Consider the following 20,403-nt stretch of genomic DNA (forward strand, 5'->3'; position numbering starts at 1 on the left):
CTGCCCCAGGCCGCCCCAAGGCTGAACCTTCCGAGCGTTAGGCTGAGTGCAAAAAGCCTGACACAAAGGCCGCTTCGCGGTGTGTGGTTCCCTTTCCAGAAAATATCCGCAATGGGCACATCTGTATAGAAAGTCGGCTAGTGGCTGCCTCGGGCAAGGAGGGGATGGGGACCTGGGGCTGAGGGCTAAGGGGTACGGGGTTTCTCATGGTGGTGATGGGAGCATTTTAAAATTGATTGGGGTGATGGCCGCACAGCTGTGAATATTCAGGACGACCGAATTGTACGCTTTCAATGAGCCAACTGTATGGCATGTGAATTCTCTCGATAAAGCTACTATTTAAAAAAGGATATAACCGGTTTTAAAAACTCCTTTGAAAACAGAGCAATTACTGACACCCTGGTAATTGCGGCTCTCAGGGGAGCAGAGACTGCGCTGAGCCCAAGGGCATTTATTTGCAGATATCATTTTGCTGCCACTGAACAAGGAACTTGAGGCCACCCAGGAAAGCATCACTCGCAAATCACAGAAGCGTGCAAAACGTGGAAGGGAATGCGGTGCTCCTACATTCGGAAAGGAGATAAGGTGCTTTGGGATAGGGTTCCGTCTTCGGGCACAGCAAGGTACTTGAAGCAGCAGCGACGGGGCAGGAGGGTCCCCAGAAAGGGGACAAAAGCTAGCGCTTGAGGCGGCACTCCGTCCTTCACCTCCAGTGAAACACAGGGCAGGACCGCCAGCTCCCACGGGGGCCCCTCGGTCACCAGACTGCGAGCAAGCGCGCGTGGGGCCGGCATCTGAGGAATGTGACCACAAAACTGGAAAGGCTGCTAACAGCAAAACTCACCCTGCTCAGTGCTGGAGCTTACATGTTACTTACTGATTAAATTTGGCAGGAAATACAAGAGCAGCCGAGGTTGGGAGAAACACCGCTGATAATACAGAACTGCTGGAAAGCTTTGAGCAGTGAGTTCCTTTCCCGCGCACTTTGGTTTCATCTTACTTATTCTGCTCTGTGGTTAGGGAGAGGAGCCCTCTACGGGCAACCGAGATCATTCAAAGAGGCCCTCCCCGTGCAGACAGAGCACAAAAGCTACGCAGACAGGTGGGGAGGGCTTCTTTTGGATTTGGCAAGCGGAGGGAGAGCCCGGGGGGTGGGGGGACAGCAGCAAGCCGCCCCCTTCGCCTGTGGGGTGCCTTACCATTCTGAACTCCTGTGGTAATAGTAGCCCTCTATGGAGGCTGCCGACTTCTGGAAGCAGATGTAATAGAACCCAGCGAAGGACGCACCGCTGATGTCTTTGATCGTGTGGTCCGGGACCAGGAACTGTTCCTGCACACAGACGGAGGAGGTCAGTAACAGACGGCGTGCTCCAGCCACGTCTGGGGCTCCCCGTTAGCCTTCAGGTGGTTCTAGGGTTCCCGTGTCACGTGGTCTTGCCCAGACTTGCTGGACGAAGCAGACATCTGCATTTCAACCCGATCTGTCCATAGCATTCTAGATACTAACACAGCAGCCTGTGTCTCGAGCTCACCAAGATCAGCAATGAAGAGAAGGTTCTATGGTGCAGGTATCTCGAAAATGAATCGATGCCTACCTACCTTTCGGAGCCCACAGACAGAATGACCTGGGAAGAGGAAGTTTCTGCTGCACCCCAGGACCTGGTGGTAGGTTCCTAATCACCTCTGCATTCTGAGGGCAGGCCAGTGACCACTTGCCCCCGTAACAGCCCCTCAAAAAGCCCGACACCCCATCCACAGCCATCAGAATGGTACTGTTCTTGCTCGGGCACCTTGGGAAGAGGCGAGCTTGTAATCTCTGGCTACAGCCAAGCTGAAAGCCACATCCGGGCACCTACTCTCCCAGCGAGATGAGGTCAGTGGTCTCAGGGACCCAAGAGATCTACTGAAAGCCTACAGTGAGTCACGCTGAGAAGGTCTTTGAAGACCAAACAACTCCACTGCTTTTTGGGTTTTTTTTTAAGACACTCTCCATCCTTTTCCTCAACCTCTGAAATGGTAGATTTTAAAAATTAATTTTAAAATTAGAACCTTGCAAGATACTTCCTTTAGGGTTTTATTAGCTGGCACGTTTCCCACTGGACAGCAAGCTCGCCAGGGCGGACTCAGCTTTTACTCTTTGTACCTGGCCAGTGTCTATGCAAAAAGAGACGACCCGCACCCCCCTCCCCAAATTATTAGCTTACAAACTGAATAACTACTCTAAATGATTCGCCTGTATGAAAGCTGGCAAGATTTCAAAATAAAACAGCTTTTTCCTGCAGATTGGGGACCAGGGGTTGGAAGTGGGTGTCCGCTCACGAAGTGATTTCACAAACCCCCTTCACGATTTTGCTAGCCTGCGGCTGGAACACAGTAAATACCAGGCTATCGAAAGACGGAACACAAAGACTTGTCAGCCCCAAGCCAATCTCTCCAGTCCAGCCAGATGGAGTTCTCTGAGGGCTGGTGAGTGGAAAACCCAAATTCCATTCCTGGTCCCTCATTTCCTGCCGGAGGGAACCAGACCAGCTGAGACCGCACTGCAGCTTGGCTAGGACGTGGTAAGGGAACAGTCTCTTGCACGGGTTCTCGGCTCAGAGTAGGAAATGATGGGGACTGACTTTGGAGCTCCCCTGAGTCCACAGAACACCAGGGGTGACTCAACCTGGACAGTCGAACGTGCTGAGGGCGACCACCATCCCCCCCAGCCACGAATTCATCTGTGAACCACCAAACAGTGTCACCAAAGACAAACCGGCCGGCATGGCAGCAGCTGGCCAGTGGGGCCTGGAGCCTTGCCCGCTTTTTAAGAGCGTGTAAAGGCACTACATGGAGACAAGCCGTAATGAGCACCGGACCCGGGGGGCAGAGGGGGCACTGCATACAACACAGGCTCTGGCTGGGCTGGGACCTTACCTTCCACCTCATGAAGACATAATCCCCATTCTTCAGCTCTTCATAATCAAAGTCATCTGAATTAAATGATTTTGCATACTGATAAAAAGCCAGAAACTTGCCCTGAAAACAAAAAAAGGAGCATGAGGACTGATCGACGGAGGGGGAGGCTGGTGTCAGAACTGCCCTCTGCGCCCAGTGGCGAGCACCTCTGCAGAGGTATGACAGCTGCTGGGTGCGGCCCACAGGGGTAGCAAAGGCTGAGGACCGGGGAAGGGAGCCTGAGGTCCCCAGCAGTGAACCTGGGCCTGGCCTCCAGCCGAGGTACCATGGGGCTACGCCTGCCTAGCTAATGGGGTCCAAGGAAAGGCCCCGAGTTGGGAATGGATGCGATTCCGACGGCTTTTTCTCAGGGCACCTTGCCACAAGCAAAGCCAGGAATGATTAGCGAGAAGATCTCTGTAAGTGAGTCACCACGAGCCACGCAGAACAACTTAAAACCAGTACGTCACCCCGAAGAGACAGAGGGCTTTACTAAAGCGGGGCCCTCTGACCCAGGAGCGTGGCTTGGGGCCAGCTAGTGAAGCAGAAAGAGGAAGTGGGTCATATATGATTAAGTCCTTTTTAAAAAGGAGACCAGAAATAGGTTATAAAACTGTGTCTCATGATCCTATTTTTGTAGAAAGAAAGAAAGAAAGAAAGAAAGAAAGAAAGAAAGAAAGAAAGAAAGAAAGATTAATACCTGTTTTAACTTTGGGTATTATTAGAGATGATTTCTTCCTTTTGCTTTTCTGTTTACTCAAATATTTACAAATAAATATGCATTCATTTTATAAAAATAACTTAAATAAAATTTAAGACAAAGAAGTAGTAACTCACAGAATTTGTCACACATATATTTCTATTTTAAGTGGATTAAGTATATGGAACCTTGACTTCAGGGCACCACCGTGATACCAACTTTAAATATCACTCGGGGAAGCTAGAGAGTGAAAAGCAATGTCTCTCGTTCCAAGCTACAGGCGGTCCTGGTTTTACTGCACTTCACTTTATTGCTCTTTGCAGATATTGCGTTTTTAAAAAAGATTTATTTATTTATTTGGGGGGGGGGCAGAGGGAGAGGGAGAGAGAAACTCAAGCAGACTCCACGCTGAGCATGGAACCCAATGTGGGGCTCGATCTCATGGCCCTGAAATCACAACCTGAGCTGAAACTAAGCGTTGGATGCTTAACCAACTAAGCCACCCAGGCGCCCCCAGATAGCGCATTTTTTAATAAATTGAAGGTTGATGGCAACCTTGTGTTGAGTAAGTCAGTTAGCACAAGTTTTCCAACAGCATTTGCTCACTTCATGTCTCCGTGTCACGTTTTGGTAAACCTTGCAACATTTCAAACCTTTTCATTATTCATATCTGTTATATTGATTGGTGATCGGTGATCTTTGATGTTACTAACGCAACTGTTTTGGGGTGCCACAAACTGCCCTCACAGAAGATAGCAAATTTCATTGATAAATGTTGTATGCGTTCTGACGGCTCCACTGACTGGCCATTCCCCCATCTGTCCACCTCTCCTCAGGCCTCCCTCTTCCCTGAGACACAACAATACTGAAATGAGGCCAATTAATAACCCCACCATGGCCTCGCCGTGTTCAAGAGAAAGGAAGAGTCACATATCTGTCAGTTTATATCCAAGGCTAGAAAGGACTGAACTTGGTGAGGACGGCGTCTCAGAAGCTGAGGGAGGCTGAGTGCTGGGCCTCTGGCACCAAAGAGTGAGCCCAGCTGGGAACGCAGAGGAAGAGCTCTTGAAGGACATGAGAAGTGCCACTCCAGTGAACACACGAATGGTAACAAAGCAGGCTCTGACGTGGAGAAAGGGTTAGCGGCCTGGACAGAAGGTCAAACCAGCCCCAACATTCCCTTGAGCCAAAGCCTAACCCAGAGCAAGGCCCCGATGCTCTTCAATTCTGTGACGGCTGAGAGGTGAGGAAGCTGCGGGAGAAAAGTCTAAAGTCAGCAGAGGTTGGTCCACGAGGGTTAAGGAAAGAAGCCGTCTCTGTAACACAAATGTGCAGGGCAAAGCGGCAAGGGCTGACGTAGAAGCTGCAGCAAGTTCTCCGGAAGATTCTAGATCTTCATGAAGATAATACGCTACACTGAACCACTACACTAAATAACAGATTCTCCATGCAGATGAAACAGCTTCCTGTTGGACGAAGACGCCATCCAGAACTTCCACAGCTAGAGAGGAGCAGTCAACGCCTGGCTTCAAAGCTTCAGAGGACAGGCTGACGCTCTTGCTAGGGGCTCATGCAGCTGATGGCTTTACGCTGAAGTCAGTGCTCACTGGCCACTCCCCAAATCCTAGGGCCCTTAAGAACTACGTTAGATCTACTCTGCCTGTGCTCTGTCAACGGAACAAAGCCTGGATGACGGCACATCGGTTTACAGCATAATTTACTGGATATTTAAAGCCCAACATTGAGACTTAATTCTCAGAAAAAAAGATTGCTTTCAAAATATTATTGTTCATTAACAATGCACCTGGTCATCCAAGAGCTCCGATGGAGATGGACAGGGAGGTTTACGTTGTTTATATTGTTATATTCCGTTCTGCAGGCTGTGGATCAAGGAGTCATTTTAACTTTCAAGCCTTCTTATTTAAGAAATACATTTCATAAGACTAGAGCTGCCACAGATAGCGATTCCTCTGATGGATCTGGACAAAGTAAACTGAAAAGACCTTCTGGAAAGGATTCACCATTCTAGATGCCATTAAGAACCTTTGTAACTCATGGGAAGAGGTCAAAATATCTACAAGAACAGGAGTCTGGAAGAAGTTGATTCCCACCCTATGGATGACTTCGGGGGGTTCGAGACTTCAGTGGAGGAAGTCGCTGAAGATGTGGTGGAAACAGCAAGAGAACTAGAAGCGGAGCCTGAACATGGGACTGAACGGCTGCAATCTCACGCTAAAACTTGAATGGACGAGGAGCTGCTTCTCACGGATGAGCCAAGAACGTGGTTTCCTGAGATAAAATCTACTCCTGGGGAAGATGCTGGGAAGACTGTTGAAATGACAACAAAGGATTTAGAATATCACATGAACTTAGTTGGTAAAGCGGAGGCAGGGTTTGAGAGGACCGACTCCAATTTGGAAAGAAGTTCCACTGGGGCCAAAATGCTATCACAGCATCCCGTGCTACAGAGAAATCGTTTGTGAAAGAAAGAGTCAGTCAGTGTGGTCAACTTCATGGTTGTCTTATTTTGAGAAACTGCCACCGTCACCCGAACCCTCGGCAGCCACTCTTGTGATCTGTCAGCAGCCATCGACTTGAGGCAAGACCCTCCACCAGCAAAAAGATTAGGATTTGCCGAAAGCTTAGAGGATGCTGAGCATTTTTTAGTAATAAAGTTTTTAAAAATTAAGGTGTGTACATTGTTGGTCTAGACCCAATGCTATCGCACTTTTCACAGACTACAGTATTGCATAAACGTTAAGTTTTATACGCACTGGGAAACCAAAACAATTCACGTGACTTACTTTATTGCAATATTCACTTTATTGCGATGGTCTGGAACGGAACCCGCAATATCCCCGGGGCTTGCCTGTGTCAGGCAGTGCGAGTCCCTGACAAGCAGGGATCCCACATGGGATTCTGGGACTCCGGAGTGGGCTGGGAAAGTTACGGGAAACTGAGTACTGCAAAGGTGACCGAACTGCTGGGTGGGGAAGGGCCCAGAGGCCAAGCTCCGCATGCTACCATATCAAGTGTGGCCTTGTTTGTTCCCCGTCACTCAAAATATTTCAATTCGGCCTAACAAAGGAGAACCAGACATTCTCCCGTGTTCTAATGGAAGTCTGGATCACTAACACTTGGCTTCCAGGTATTTAATTTGCAACGGACCTAGCTTAGAATTGACTTTTCATTGAGTCTCAAAGACCTTGCTTTTTTGCAGAACCAATTTGAGATGGAAAACAAAGTTGGATGGGAGACAGGCTGTGGTTCAGTACAAGGATGTGCTTTCCCACTGGGGCCGTCCAAGAGAGAAAGGAGCCATCCTGGGGGCGTCGGGCAGCACGGAAGAGCCGGCATCGGGCAGGGTGGGACCAGATGGCAGCGGGGAGCCCTCCAGCTCCGCTCCATCGCACCGGCACCACCGGGCACCACTCGGGCTCCCCAGCTGAGCAGCCTAAGAGACTCGGATGTTGTTCATTCCCTCGTGTTGTATACATACGAATGACTGACTTTCGGTGTCTATCTGCGACAACAGGCAAAACATACAGCTTACAAAAACTGGTTTTAAAGGCTCAAGTTTAAATTTGATTGAAACTCAGCACCTGAAAGATGACCCTTTCCTATCTCAAGTAGGAAACATTAACAAGCAAAGCGGCTAATCTACAGTGAGGTTAACTAGGACGAGGGTCTGTGGTCAGGAGCCCTCTTCAAGGACTATTGTGCCAGAATCAAGAGAGAGCTTGAACAGCCAGGTGAGAGGGTCAGTGGAAGCCTGAGGAGTTCTAGAGTCTTCATTACTGACGCAATCACTTCTGGTGGGTTTAGAGGGTGAACGCATTGGACTTCCTCAGTGTTAAACCAAAATTCACCAGGGCACCTGGCTGGCTCAGTCAGTGAAGCGTGCGGCTCTTGATCTCCAGGCTGTAGGTTCGAGCCCCGCATTGGGTGCAGAGATTACTTAAAGATAAAATCTTTAAAAAACTAAAAAATAGAAAAAAAAAAAACCCGAAAACCAAAATTCATCATCAGCAAGGTCAACTAAGCCGGAAGGCTATTATGACAGGTGGAGAAACGGATTTTTGAAGACATAAACTTGCGTGAAAGCCAATGAAAAGACTTGAGGACGGTGACTCAAAGTTGTCTCACAGTGCTCACTACTGGTGACTGAGAACACACCCCACACTCGACAGTTAAAAGTTGGGGGACTGGAGTTTTCAGTGGTATCCTGATGACGCTGAAGCTGAGACCGTGCGTGTCAGTCTGGAGCTGGGTGAGAACCCACCCCCCAAACCTGCTGTGGCTCTCCCCACACGGAGAGCTTTCTAGAAACTGCATCTCCACCTCCCACCAACCCTGAAGACAGAGGCCAAGGCTGTATGTTTCACAGGGCTCCCCCACGTAGAGGAGATGAGAAGGAACAGTGGACAGGTGGACAGGACAGGGGACAGTGATAAGACCCCGAGAGCAAAGTTCCTTGGTTTTCTAGCAGCGCCTGGGTGGGCCTGGAGCAGACCAAACATCTACTCACCCAGTGTTTCCGATCAACGTCTTCGTCTGCGTCCCACTTCCGCGTTAAGAAAGGGTGTTTTTTGCTGATTATTTCTCCTTCAAAGAAGGTCGTAAGGGTTGGATACTCCTATGGTAAAAACGCAAATATCAAAATAAGATGTCGAACAGGAGTTTTTACCTTTCCCAAAGGAAAATCGACCTGGCTTTAACTTCTTCCCAGGACTTGGAAAAAAATGATCGCACTGCGAAGCAATGACCCAAACTGAGTTAGGTCCAGAGATCTGCCGATGGCTGGCTGCAGAGTCAACGTGGATTGAAGGTTGTCAGAGTCTCCCGGACGTTATGGAGGTTGCCGGAAACAGAGAACCCTTCTTCGACTTCACTTGTGTGGTTTTTGTTTTTTTTTTAAGATTTTATTTATTTATTTGACAGAGAGAGAGAAAGCCAGCGAGAGAGGGAACACAGGCAGGGGGAGTGGGAGAGGAAGAAGTAGGCTCATAGTGGAGGAGCCTGATGTGGGGCTCGATCCCATAACGCCGGGATCACGCCCTGAGCCGAAGGCAGACGCTTAACCGTTGTGCCACCCAGGCGCCCCTTCGACTTCACTTGTTACGTACTGAACGCTCAGAAAAGAATTTGGACAAGTAAATTCTGAGTACTCTAGGATACGAAGCAGACAGTAACTAAGTAGATTTTCCTTTCCAAGGAAAACACCCAAACAGGCTCCCACATCACAGCGACAGCTGAGTCTCCCTCACGCCACGGCCTGGCCCCCGGTTCTCAAACTACCTCAGTCATTTGTCTCTTTTGTGCCCATGCTTCAGGTTTCGGGGGGGGGGGGTTTGTGGTTGTTGTTCGTTTTTTGTTTTTTGCAGAATACCTTGGTATATCAGGGTACACTGAATTTTATCATATGAACTAAGGCCATCTACACTAGGGAAGATATATGTAAATCACGTCTGTGATGGAAAGTCAGGACAACAGAAACAAATATGGAAAAATAAGCTGTCATCCTAACTGGGTGCTTAGAATACTCTTGTCAACTTTATTTGCTATTTGTTCACCTGCTAATAAGGAGGCGCCAAAGATTTTGAAAAAAAAACTAATGGAAAAGTGGCGCCTGGGTCGCTCAGTTGTTAATTATCTGCCTTCAGCTCAGGTCATGATCCCAGTGCCCTGGGATCGAGCCCTGCATCGGGCTCCCTGCTCAGTGGGAAGCCTGCTTCTCCCTCTCCCACTCCCTCTGCTTCTGTTCCCTCTCTTGTTCTCTCTCTGTCAAATAAATAAATAAAATCTTAAAAAAAAAAAAAAGAAAGAAACTAGTGGAAGAAAAAGTTAACACTGTAAGAAGTCTACCATTTCTCTGCATTTGTAAAAAAGCAACCAATTGACCGACCAACCAGACAACCCCTCAGCCTAGCCTGCCAGCCCCTGGTGTTTTTTGGAAGCACGGTCATGATGGTCACTGGCCTGACAAACCGTGGATTACGGTCCTAACGATCCTGGGACCCCAGAGGTCCCCCTTTCTTCTTCAGACCCTAGGTAGGCCCCTTAGGCTGCATCAAACATCTACACGTGTTTAAAATACACCTGTTCTGATGGCTTTGCTACGTCTCTCAGCTTGACCTGCCACATAGCTGGGGACGCCCTAGCAGATGCTGCCATGCTGGGTCAGCGGCTCCCAGGAAACAGCACAGCCACGGACACCAGAGTGGACTGGAGGGGCCTGCGAGGCCATCTATGGTCTCGACAGTGAACTCTGAAATATACAGCACCCTCCCCACCAAAACACACCCCTCCCCCCAAGTCAGGGCCTGGGTTCCTCATACAGACATTTATATATTCAGAGTGAAGAAATTAAAGGGGAGATTTCCTAAAGGGAAACCTGATTTTAAAGGTATAAATTAGGGGTGCCTGGGTGGCACAGTGGTTAAGCACCTGCCTTCGGCTCAGGGCGTGATCCCGGCGTTAGGGGATCAAGCCCCACATCAGGCTCCTCTGCTTCTTCCTCTCCCACTACCCCTGCTTGTGTTCCCTCTCTTGCTGGCTGTCTCTATTTCTGTCAAATAAATAAATAAAATCTTTTAAAAAAATAAAAAAAAATAAAGGTATAAATTAGTGGCGTCTGCCTGGCTCAGTCGGTAGAACATGTGACTCTCGATCTCAGGGTCATGAGATCGAGCCCCACGTTGGGTGTAGAGATTACTTAAAATAAAATCTTAAAAAAATAATAAACTAGGGGCACCTGGGTGGCCCAGTCAGTTAAGCATCTACCTTCAGCTCAGGTCAGGTTGAACCCCCGCGTCGGGCTCCCTGGTCGGCGTGGAGTCAGCTTCTTCCTCTTTCTCTATCCCTCCCCCTGTTCAGGCTCTTTCTCTCAAATAAATAGATAAAATCTTTTAAAAAATAAATAAAATAAAATAAAGGTATAAACTAAATTATGCTCATCTGTTTTAGGAAGAACTACTAAGGGAGAAAGTTCTGTTATCAGTGAGTATCTGACTTTAGATTTTTTTTTTTAAGATTTTATTTATTTATTTGAAAGAGAGATGGAGAGCAAGAGCAGGGGGAGGGGCAGAGGGAGAGGGAGAAGCAGACTCCCGCTCAGCCGAGAGCGTGGCACGGGACTCGATCCCAGGACCCTGGGATCATGACCTGAGCCGAAGGCAGACGCCCAAGGCACCCCTGACTTGAGATTTTAAATGGAAAGCTATACGTATCGATTTTCTGAGGTTTGAGCTTTAACACTTTTTTTTAAACTTCTACAAAAAAGGGAGAAAAGAAGAAAACGGTAAAGTGGTCCTCTTGCAATACAAAGAAAATACTTATGGTTCAAATCGCTAGTTTTCCGAACGAATGGATTCTGCACTAAAAATGTTTCAGGCAATACATCAGGGTGACTGCAACATACCCCCAAGCTCTGAGAATTAAAATGAAATAAATACTGCCTGATGAATGCGAGTCAAGAGGTACAGAAGTTACCAAAAAGATGAACTATCTCTCAGGGCAGGACCAGGAAATTCAAGCACTTGACAACAGCCAGACTGGCGGTAATTTTTAGAGCCAAAGGAAAAACTCTGTAGGCGGGACATCAAGAAAACAAGTGAGAGAGGAAAAGCTGAAGCCAGCAAGCCCCCACCTCCAAAGCAGGCAAGGGCTTCCTACAGTGGGTCTAGCTGTTGTTGGGCACTTAAGCTGTCCAAACCACTCCCCACACGGACTCCAGGCCCACCAAAAACTCCCTGGTGATGGGTCTGCCTTTCCATGTAGCCCCACCTTCTGGGGGATTAACGCCCAATCGGCTACTATGTCGGAGGGAACTTCTGGAACATGCATGTACCTCATTTTAGAAATGAGTAAACGAGCCCTCTTATGTATACATCAGCCTCAGTGAGTTCGGTTAGTGGGACCTATCTCCTTGGTTCAGACAAGTCTAGCCCAACCTGAGCAGAAGCTTCCAAATCTGTCTAGTGAGTGAGTGGAGGGCCTGGCCATGACTCCCCGAAGGCTGGGCTCCTAGGCCCTGTGCCAGCCTCGGGGCCTCCCTAGAAATGTTCCTTCTCGCCACTGGTGACTGGCTCAGAATTGCAAAGAAAATGCTACCTGACACACATTCTTCACAATTCTGGGATTTCATTTCCAGAAGGCACATAACCTTTTTAAAAACGGTGCTCGTTTGTGAATGTGGCGTAGCTAACAGACAAATGACCTGCGATTTAACGTTCATTTTCTATATCGTACGCACGAGGAAGACTGGGCTAAAACCCAATCATTTAAGTGATTTCATTAAAATGAACCACCTATGTGATCTTTTCGCAACTATTAACGAACAGCTGTATTTTAGAATACAGGTAATAAAGTCATCCGGAGCATCCTCACCTTTTCTGGCATTTCAGGGATTATGGACAGTGACCACATATCGGATTTAGAATTTGAAGACTTTATTTATTTGAAGGAGAGCGAGCAAGCGAGAGGGAGAGAGAGAGAGCACAAGCAGGGCGAGCGGCAGGCAGAGGGAGAGGGAGAAGCAGGCTCCCCGCTGAGGATCCCAGGGCCCTGAGATCATGACCTGAGCTGAAAGAAGACACTTAACCGACTGAGCCACCCAGACGCCCCTGTTTAGAATTTAAACAGTGTCTAAGACAGTTGTTCAGTGCCGCGACTGCACTAAAAGTCAACGAACTGTACATCTGAAATGGGTGGATGGTACGGTAGGTCAGCTGTCTCAGGACAGCTACTAAAAAGGTGGTTAAGAACGATTAAATTCAAAGACTCCCGAGGCGTGCGCAGGCCCCAGGCAGCTCAGAACCACGGCGGCCTTCCTGTGACTGAACGCGCCGTCAGGGCCATAGTCAGGGCCATACCCGTGCCCGGGGCTCCTGGAGGAGCAGGCCAGTCTGCGGCGGCCACGCATGTGTGAGGCCGCTCCGTGTGCACGCAGGAAGGACTGGCCGGGAGGGTGGTCTCTTCCCTCCGGTCACGAGCCTGAGTGCCCCCCCACCCCAGGCCAGCCCCAGGGAAGGGCCAGGCCAGCACCCCCTGCTCAGGGAACCTGGCCGCCTGTGACGCAGGGGCGCTTCCCTCTGTTGGGGTGACTTGCTCCTGACGGAAACCTCGCAGAAGTTCTAGACGTTTCGCGATTCTTCATGCTACTTGCCGATCCATGCAGCTCCCTATGACCCGAGAGGCTGGTTTTGGGGTCAGTGGTAGCATTCCACATGACACGGTCTGCCGGTCTCCTCATGAAGCTGCATGTTTATGTTCTGTACTCAGCAGACGCGTCTGGCTGCCTATGGCCGGAGCACATTCTGTGTGTCCCCCACCGTATTTGGGGAGGTCCTAGGTACCACAGGTACCTCATTTACAGGGACTGTATCTAGGTTTCCCACCGTAAGTTCAAAGGCTGGAAGCCTTCGGTCTGCTCCCATTTTCTACCCCTGCTCTGTGGTAAGCTTCTAGAGGCGAGGAACAGGTTACCTTTTTCATCTCAACAACAAACTTCACAGAAAATTCTAACTTCTCGCAGAGAACTGGGAGAACCAGCGTGAACCAAAGAAACGGAAACAATTGTTTCAAGCTGGAGGATGTTCAGGGCCTTAGTTAGTATCTCTCAATTTGTATCACGTTAGAGTCGGCCTCTTGCTCTTACATTGTTTCCTCCCTGCTAGGACGAGCCCCTGGAGTAGAAGGAGCAGATCTATTTTATTTTATTTATTTTATTTTATTTTATTTTATTTTATTTTATTTTTCTAGTCTAGTCTAGTCTAGTCTACTTGTTTTTTTTTTTTTTAAGATTTTATTTATTTTTTCGACAGAGATAGAGACAGCCAGCGAGAGAGGGAACACAAGCAGGGGGAGTGGGAGAGGAAGAAGCAGGCTCATAGCAGAGGAGCCTGATGTGGGGCTCGATCCCATAACGCCGGGATCACGCCCTGAGCCGAAGGCAGACACTTAACCGCTGTGCCACCCAGGCGTCCCTCTATTCTACTTATTATCCAAGTCCAGCTGACGCACACCATTGAGTGGGTTTCGGGTCAGCGTAGTGATTCCACAATGCTCCATGCTGTGCTGTGCTCACCACAATGGTAGCAGAGCGGGTATTTTTCATTCTCATTTTACAGATGAGGAAAGAGAAATGAAAGCTCCTGGCACCAGTAAGGGGCAGAGCAGGGACGTCCCTCCGGCCCTTCCCACGGCTCCGTGGAGCCGGGCCATCGAGACAGGGAGGGCTGATCAGGCCAACAGGGCACGGGAGCCAGGTCAGGCCCAGGTCCTCATGGAAGAGTTAGGCGGCCAGCTCCGTCCCCTCCTTCCTCTTCCTGTTTACTCACTAGCAGGGAAAGAAAGGGTGCTCTTTCTTGCTTTCCATATTCCCAGGAGTTCTGAGATTTAAAAAGTTGGTTCCGAGAGAGGAAAACACGCTGCATTTCCGTAGCAGCTCCTCGTGGTTGGGGACTAAATGATCACCTGTCATTGTTCCAGTGAGCTGAGGGGCTTAAGGGGTACCAAAGACCTCGGTTCTGGAAGGATTAATGCTTATCCCAGAAACCGTTAAACTTATGATGATGAGTAGCCATATTCCTACTCTATTTTTTCTTTCCACCAAAGGATTAAAAAGAAAATCAATAGTGTTGGGAACATTGTGACTTATTTATCAAGTTTAAAGATCTGTGCATCCGTCCACTTTCCAACGGGACCCATCAAAACCACATGCTTTGTGTGTTCAGTACGACAACAACACTTCTCAGGGCGTGTTAATCAGGCCTCAGGGTCGAGGCTCCTGGCCCTTCACCCTGAGAATGCCGCATGTGCGGCCCACCGTCTAGTCCTAATTCATTTGAAGGCGTGCTTACCTCCGTAAGGCCTTTTATCTTCAGGTATCCACAAAGGTAAGAGTTCCCCGTGTCCACATGCTGGAAAGAAAGGACACATAGTCTTGTTACAAACTAGGAACCCCCAGGAGACCACGCGTCCTGCGGTCCCAGGCCAGGGGGGCTAAGGGAGGCCTCGAGGTTGGTGCCCGCCGAGCACGGCCAGGGCTCACTGGCCTTTGAGACCTTCGTGAGTCCTCCCTGCCCACAGGCCGGTTCAGACGAAGCAAGCTGATCCCAGGACCCTCTCAAGCTCCTTCAGCGGAGTATCTTGAGACCGAAGTGCCTTTCGGGAACAGCGAGCCCGCTCAACACAGGCCTCCCGCTGGACTCAGAAGTGCACTCCTCCCCTATATTTACACTAAGCACACCCTGCGTTAGTCCTTCACGGAATGGGCAGCGTCTTCAAGAAAGGCATCGTATGAAGACCGCTCTGGCAAACAGTTTCAGTGATGAACCAAAATGCTGACCCCAGATCGGAATATACTGTACGTGTTCACTCTGTCCATTTCACAGACGAACGCTTGTGTTTCTTGATGAAGACTTGGGAGGCTTCAATAAACAGGGGTAACAGGCATGGGAGATTTTGAGGCTGAGTATCCACCAATTATGGGTTGCCGAGACACTGCAGGATGCCCACCCAACAACCAATTTCCTACTTTCCCATGCTGCCAGGGCCCAGAGCCTGTTCTGGCACCCACCCTGGCCCCACTAGACTTGGTCGGCCCTGACGGATCCAAGGGAGACACGTGCCCCTGTCGCCTGGTGAGTCGTTGGTTTAGGGGTGAGTGACCCAGTTCTGACCAATCAGATATTGTGTCAGTCTCCTGGGAGCTTCTGGGAAAGATGCTGGCTTTGAGGAGGCTCTCTTTCTTCCCCTGCCGGACGCAGTACCTGCACACGGCGCCTGGGCCCCTGGCAGCCATCTAGAGACCATGAGGACAAACAGGCCGGGAAATGCCAAGGAGGCAGCGGAGAAACATGGAGGGAGATGGGGCCCCTGAATGAGCCAATCTGGAACCAAGCCACCCCCAAGCTTCTTGTAATCGGAGATGCTGGGTTCACTCATTCTTTAAACTATTTTGAAGTGGGTATGGTTGCTTGCAGCTGAGTGCACCCGCACGGACACCTTTCACCCAAATCTACACAGATCGATCTGAGCAGGCAGATTTTCAGATTTCATGATAAATTGGGCTCCCTTACAAAGTAGACCCCCGGAAAGAAAGCAAACCCAAGTACAATGCTACTGCGGCACGTTGAGATTTTAATGTTACGTGAGGGCTTGTTTTAAGCAACTAAGAAAGTTTTGTGGTATTTATCACATTTGGGGACTTAACTACTTTCATTTACACCATCAATCAGATAGTCAGGGAATCCTTAAAAAGTGTAATGAGCACAGTCAGCCAGATGAGGTCAGCACCAAAGCCAACGGACTTCAATGAAGCCCGTTCCCACAGTTTGGTGCTGGTGACAAAGGCAGTACACGTAAAAACTGCCAAAGCATTGAAAATATCCTCATCTGCCGGCCTTGGCGTTGGACGGGATCTAAAGGGGCTGGTCTGCAATAACATGGTTCAGCAAAGAACTTTTTTTACAGGACACAGAGCTCTAACCCGAGGCCTTAAATTTCACGTATGCAATTCTCACTGAATTCAATATAGTTTGGGGTTTCACAGCTGCTGGAAAGGGTATCAGGTGGCCAGGATACCTGCTAATAAGATTAAAAACTGAACTGGAAGTTGGCTGACACTTTGCACGGATTATCACATGCTCAAGAATCAGAATTTCAGTTTGGCCTCCGTTCAACCTTGTCTCTCTCCCGTTCTGCCCCAACTCATCTCGATGACGGCTGGTGAACTCAAATACACTACAAGGCAGAGAACCTGAACCCAACGCCAGGCCAGCATCTCGACGAGAAAGATAACAAGGCAAATGTTTAGCAAGAAAGTCTCACAGCACAGTTGTGTCCAACAGCTGCTCTTTCTAGTACCCCTTCACTGTGACCCTGGCCTTCACTTCGGTCTTGGCTCCTTGGACAGCAGAGGAGAAACAGAGTAGTTACAGTAACAACAGCAACAAGGAAAACCCAGCTGGAATCTCACAAAGGCTTGGGGAACTCTCTAAAACTGGAATGAATGAATGAATGAATGCATGAATGAAAGAAGAGAGAGAGAGAGAGAGAGAAAGAAAGAAAGAAAGAAAGAAGAAAGAAAGAAAAAGAAAGAGAAAGAAAGAAGAAAGAAAGAAAGAAAGAAAGAAAGAAAGAGAAAGAAAGAATTTCGGAAAGCCCACGAAAAGACGTGCAACACCATCAGTCATCAAGGAGATTCCAATCAAAACCACAATGAGATACCACTTCACACCCACTAGCACGGCTGCAATCAAAAAGATAGGCAATAAGTTGCAAGTGTCAACAAGGTTGTGGAGAAACTGGACCCTCATATGCTGTTGGTGGGAATGAAAAATGGGGTAGGCGCTTTGGAAATCAGTCTGGCAGTTCCTCAAAATGGTAAGCATAAGAGTTGCCTGAGGACCCAGCATTCCACTCCCAGGTATCTACCCAGAAGGAATGAAGACGTGTCCACAGCAAAACTCAGACGGGAATGTTCACGGCATTGGGACTCACAACAGCCCCAAAGGGGAAACCACCCAAATAGTCACCAACTGCTCAAGGGACCAAGGAACTGCTGCGTATCCATACAACGGATCACTGTGCAACGGTAAAAAATAACGAAGCATGGCCACATGTTATGACGTGGGCAAACCTTGGAAACATGACGCTCGGCGACAGAAGCTAGACACGAAAGGTCACAGGTCGTATGACTGCATGTATATGAAGTGGCCAGAATAAGCAAATCTTAGGGAAAATAAAATGAGTGGTTGCCTGGAGTTGGAGAGGGGTGATGGCGAAGGGGTGGGGTTTCTCTCTGGGGTGATGAAAGGGTGCTAAAATTAGATTGCAGCGATGCTTACCCAACTCTGTGACTATACTGACTTGTACACATTCAGGGGGTGAACTGCACGGTATATTCTAAGAAGGCTGAGTCCAAGAAACTGGTCCTGGCTGAAAAACCAGGGCGATGATGGGGCAATTCACATGCCACTGACTGTCTCAATGATGGGCAAGCAGGTCACCAATCCAGATGTAGGGCAGCATTCCTGGGCATGACCACGGCTCCCACCACCAGACATCCTACTGAAGTTTCTGCCGGGTTTCTGCTCTGGGCTGCCCTGAGACCACTCAGTCCTGCACCAAGTCAACCACCACTTCTACTGGTTCACAAGGAAATGGGCACCTGACAGGACATCAGAAACAACACACCAATGACAGAAGGGGGGAGTTGAAGAAACCAAAGACAACTTCTCTTTGACACTGAGTGACCCTGCCAGCAGTCCCCTACCGCATCAGAAACCACCAAATTAAACAATGGACACAAACTGGAGATCATTCCAAACATGACCCACACCAAGGATCTCACTGCCAGAATTTTATGAAGTTGCCCCCAAAAAAGAAAGAAAAAAGAAAGTCTTTACCTTCATACTAAATTCTCACATTTTAAGCAAAAAAGAGGGATCACCACATTAGGCATATAATTATGAAGCCTGAACGAATCAGTCACAACAATTTTCCAGTTATAATAAATACCATGGCTCATGAGAGAAAGTTAAGTTTATAGACCAAAGATAGAATTAACAGGAAGATGCAGTTTTTCCAATCGAAAAAAGATGAAACTATTGATTCCCCCAAAACAGTAAGAAAAAAGCAGCCAATGATGTTCTACTGTTAGCAGAAAGAAAATGCACCCCCATTGTCTTTTGGGTGGGAGACCTACTTGCTCAGAAGAGAGGCTGTTCAAGATTGAGTATTTCTAAAGTGCCAAGGGCACATAAGGCAGACACGTCTTAGTTTCTGTCTTCACACATGGGAGTGGTAAGGTGGCCCACTAGGTCCTCAGAGTTTCTGTAAGGCCTTTCCAGGGGGTAGATGGGGGCGGACTTTAGGGAACAGCCTAGGAGGTGGGGCATCAGGCTAAGGAGAAAAGGGGCAAAGGGAGGAGGACAGTGGGTCCCGAGGCAGGCAAGGGTAGCTACACTAGAACGGTCTTCAGGGAAGGGAGAGAAAAAGGAGTATGAACTACTGTTGATCTCTGGCTGGGCAAAAAATGTCAAGTGTGTTACTATTTGCATGAGAGGGGTGAGGTGCAGAAAAGAGCCAGAGTAGGTAAAGCGGCAGCTCCAAAGCTATCAGGGGCTGGCAGCAGGTACTTAGAAATCCAGGTCAAATAGGGGGTGGGGGGCGGGGAGGTACACAGACAGCAAGGAAATACCATGTGAGAGATAATACTGGGTGAGTTCGATTTCCCAGCACATGGGTATCAGAAACTGGGAGGAAGCCCTGGCTGTGTAGATAAAAGTTAAAAACACAGGAGGAGGGTCCCCTGGAGCCAAGGAGGAGGACGATGAAGGTATAGGTTGGGGAGGTATGGGTAGAGAGGCAGGGGAGACTGGGAGAGGGCTGGAGGTGGCCAGAGAAGGGAGGAAGGGAGCGTGAAAAGCCTAGAGCAGGAGGCCTGGGGCTGGGGGCAACTGGGTGCTGCCGCAGGAAGAGCCTCAGGCAGTGGGAGGGGGGAGAGGGGCCAGGAGGCAAGATCCCAACAGACTGGGAGGAGCTCCACCCAGCAGCACCCGGCATGTGAGTGCCTGGTCTTGAAGGAGTAAGTACCACAGGCTAGGAATCAGTTGTGGGTTGGGGGGCTCTCAGGGCTCAGGGGCTAATGGAGGGAGTGTGCTCCCAGGTCAGAGAGGACGAACTAGGCTCTCCCAAGGAAGAAATCCCGGGAGGAGGGCCCCAGGGTTTGAGGATCCCTGGGAGTAAGGAAAGGGGAGGGGAGGAGGGCTGTCTCAGATCTGGGATAATTTGACATGGGCCCAGCCACGGGTAGGGTCCCGAGTCAGGAGAAACCAATGGAGAGTTCTTCAGGGTCTGAGAGGGACTGGAGGGAGGGCTGATCTCAGGGCGACAGGTCCTGGGGAGGAAGGACTCAGGTCTGAGGGTAGCCAGTCACGGGGGCTTCCGGATCCCAGGCAGGCCGGTCACGGGCTTCGAGTCTGGGAGAGTGTTCAGGGTCTGCCAGGAGCTGCTCACGACAGGCTCCGGTGTGAGGGGCAGGTCAGGGTTGGGGCTTGGAGAGTGTGAGACACCAGCTGGGCAGGTCCCGGGGGGTGAAGCGCCTGGTGCAGGAGGCCCGGCGGCGAGGGCCTGGTCCGCGGCTGCGGGCTCGAGGAGCCGGGGGCGGGCACGGCCCGTGAGCGCCGCGAGGAGGCCCTCGGGCCCCGGCCCGGCCCGGCCCGGCGCTCACCTGCAGCACCACCTCTACGTCGTACGAGTTCCCCTTGCTCTTCTGGTGGCCGCGGAACTTGGAGCCGCTGTAGAGCAGGCTGGTGGCCACGCCGGGCTGCTGGGTGTTGATGGGCGGCGGCGGGATGAGCGAGGCCGCGGAGGCGGCCGAGGCACCGGCCGGCGGGGGACACTCGGTACGGACCGGCATCGCGGGGTCCCCCGGAGCCAGGGCTGGGGGGAGGGGGAGAGGAACCGCCGCCGCCGCGCGGGAGCCGAGGGGGGTGGCAGGGAGGGAGGGGCCGGGGCGCGCACGCGCGGGGTGGGGGCGGAGGGGGGACCACCCGCCCGCTGCCTGCGGACCAAGCGCTCCGGCTGCCACCGGGACCCCGGGACCTGCGAGCAGGGCCTCCCTGTCCTGAGCTGAGTCCCCCTCCCCACTTGCCCTCGCACACACACCACCCTTTCGATTGGCTCAGGCGCGCCGGGGGGGCGGGAACAGGCTCACGCGGCGCTTCCACCCATTGGCGGGCGGAGAAAACACGTGG

At 50.2% G+C, this 20,403-nt stretch overlaps 1 protein-coding gene across 1 annotated transcript; it reads right to left on the reverse strand.

Moving 5' to 3' along the window:
• Nucleotides 1-240: 240 nt before the first annotated feature.
• Nucleotides 241-20,308, reverse strand: GID4 (GID complex subunit 4 homolog). Its single transcript, XM_040630150.1, has 6 exons — nucleotides 19,878-20,308; nucleotides 14,500-14,559; nucleotides 8,166-8,273; nucleotides 2,917-3,018; nucleotides 1,200-1,330; nucleotides 241-794 (listed from the first exon to the last, which is right to left on the reverse strand). Coding segments are annotated over exons 1-6 (591 nt in total). The 5' UTR covers nucleotides 20,067-20,308; the 3' UTR covers nucleotides 241-793.
• Between the last annotated feature and the right edge of the window lie 95 nt (nucleotides 20,309-20,403).

Source organism: Ursus maritimus, unplaced genomic scaffold (assembly GCF_017311325.1).
Source record: "Ursus maritimus isolate PB19 unplaced genomic scaffold, ASM1731132v1 scaffold_14, whole genome shotgun sequence".
Lineage (NCBI taxonomy): Eukaryota > Metazoa > Chordata > Mammalia > Carnivora > Ursidae > Ursus > Ursus maritimus.

Coding starts and splice junctions, on each gene's coding strand:
- GID4 (XM_040630150.1), bottom strand. CDS start 20,066: ATGCCGGTCCGTACCGAGTGTCCCCCGCCGGCCGGTGCCTCGGCCGCC. Junction 14,560..19,877: donor ACGTAGAGGTGGTGCTGCAG/GTGAGCGCCGGG, acceptor CTTTCTTTCCAG/CATGTGGACACGGGGAACTC. Junction 1,331..2,916: donor ATGTCTTCATGAGGTGGAAG/GTAAGGTCCCAG, acceptor GTCTGTGTGCAG/GAACAGTTCCTGGTCCCGGA.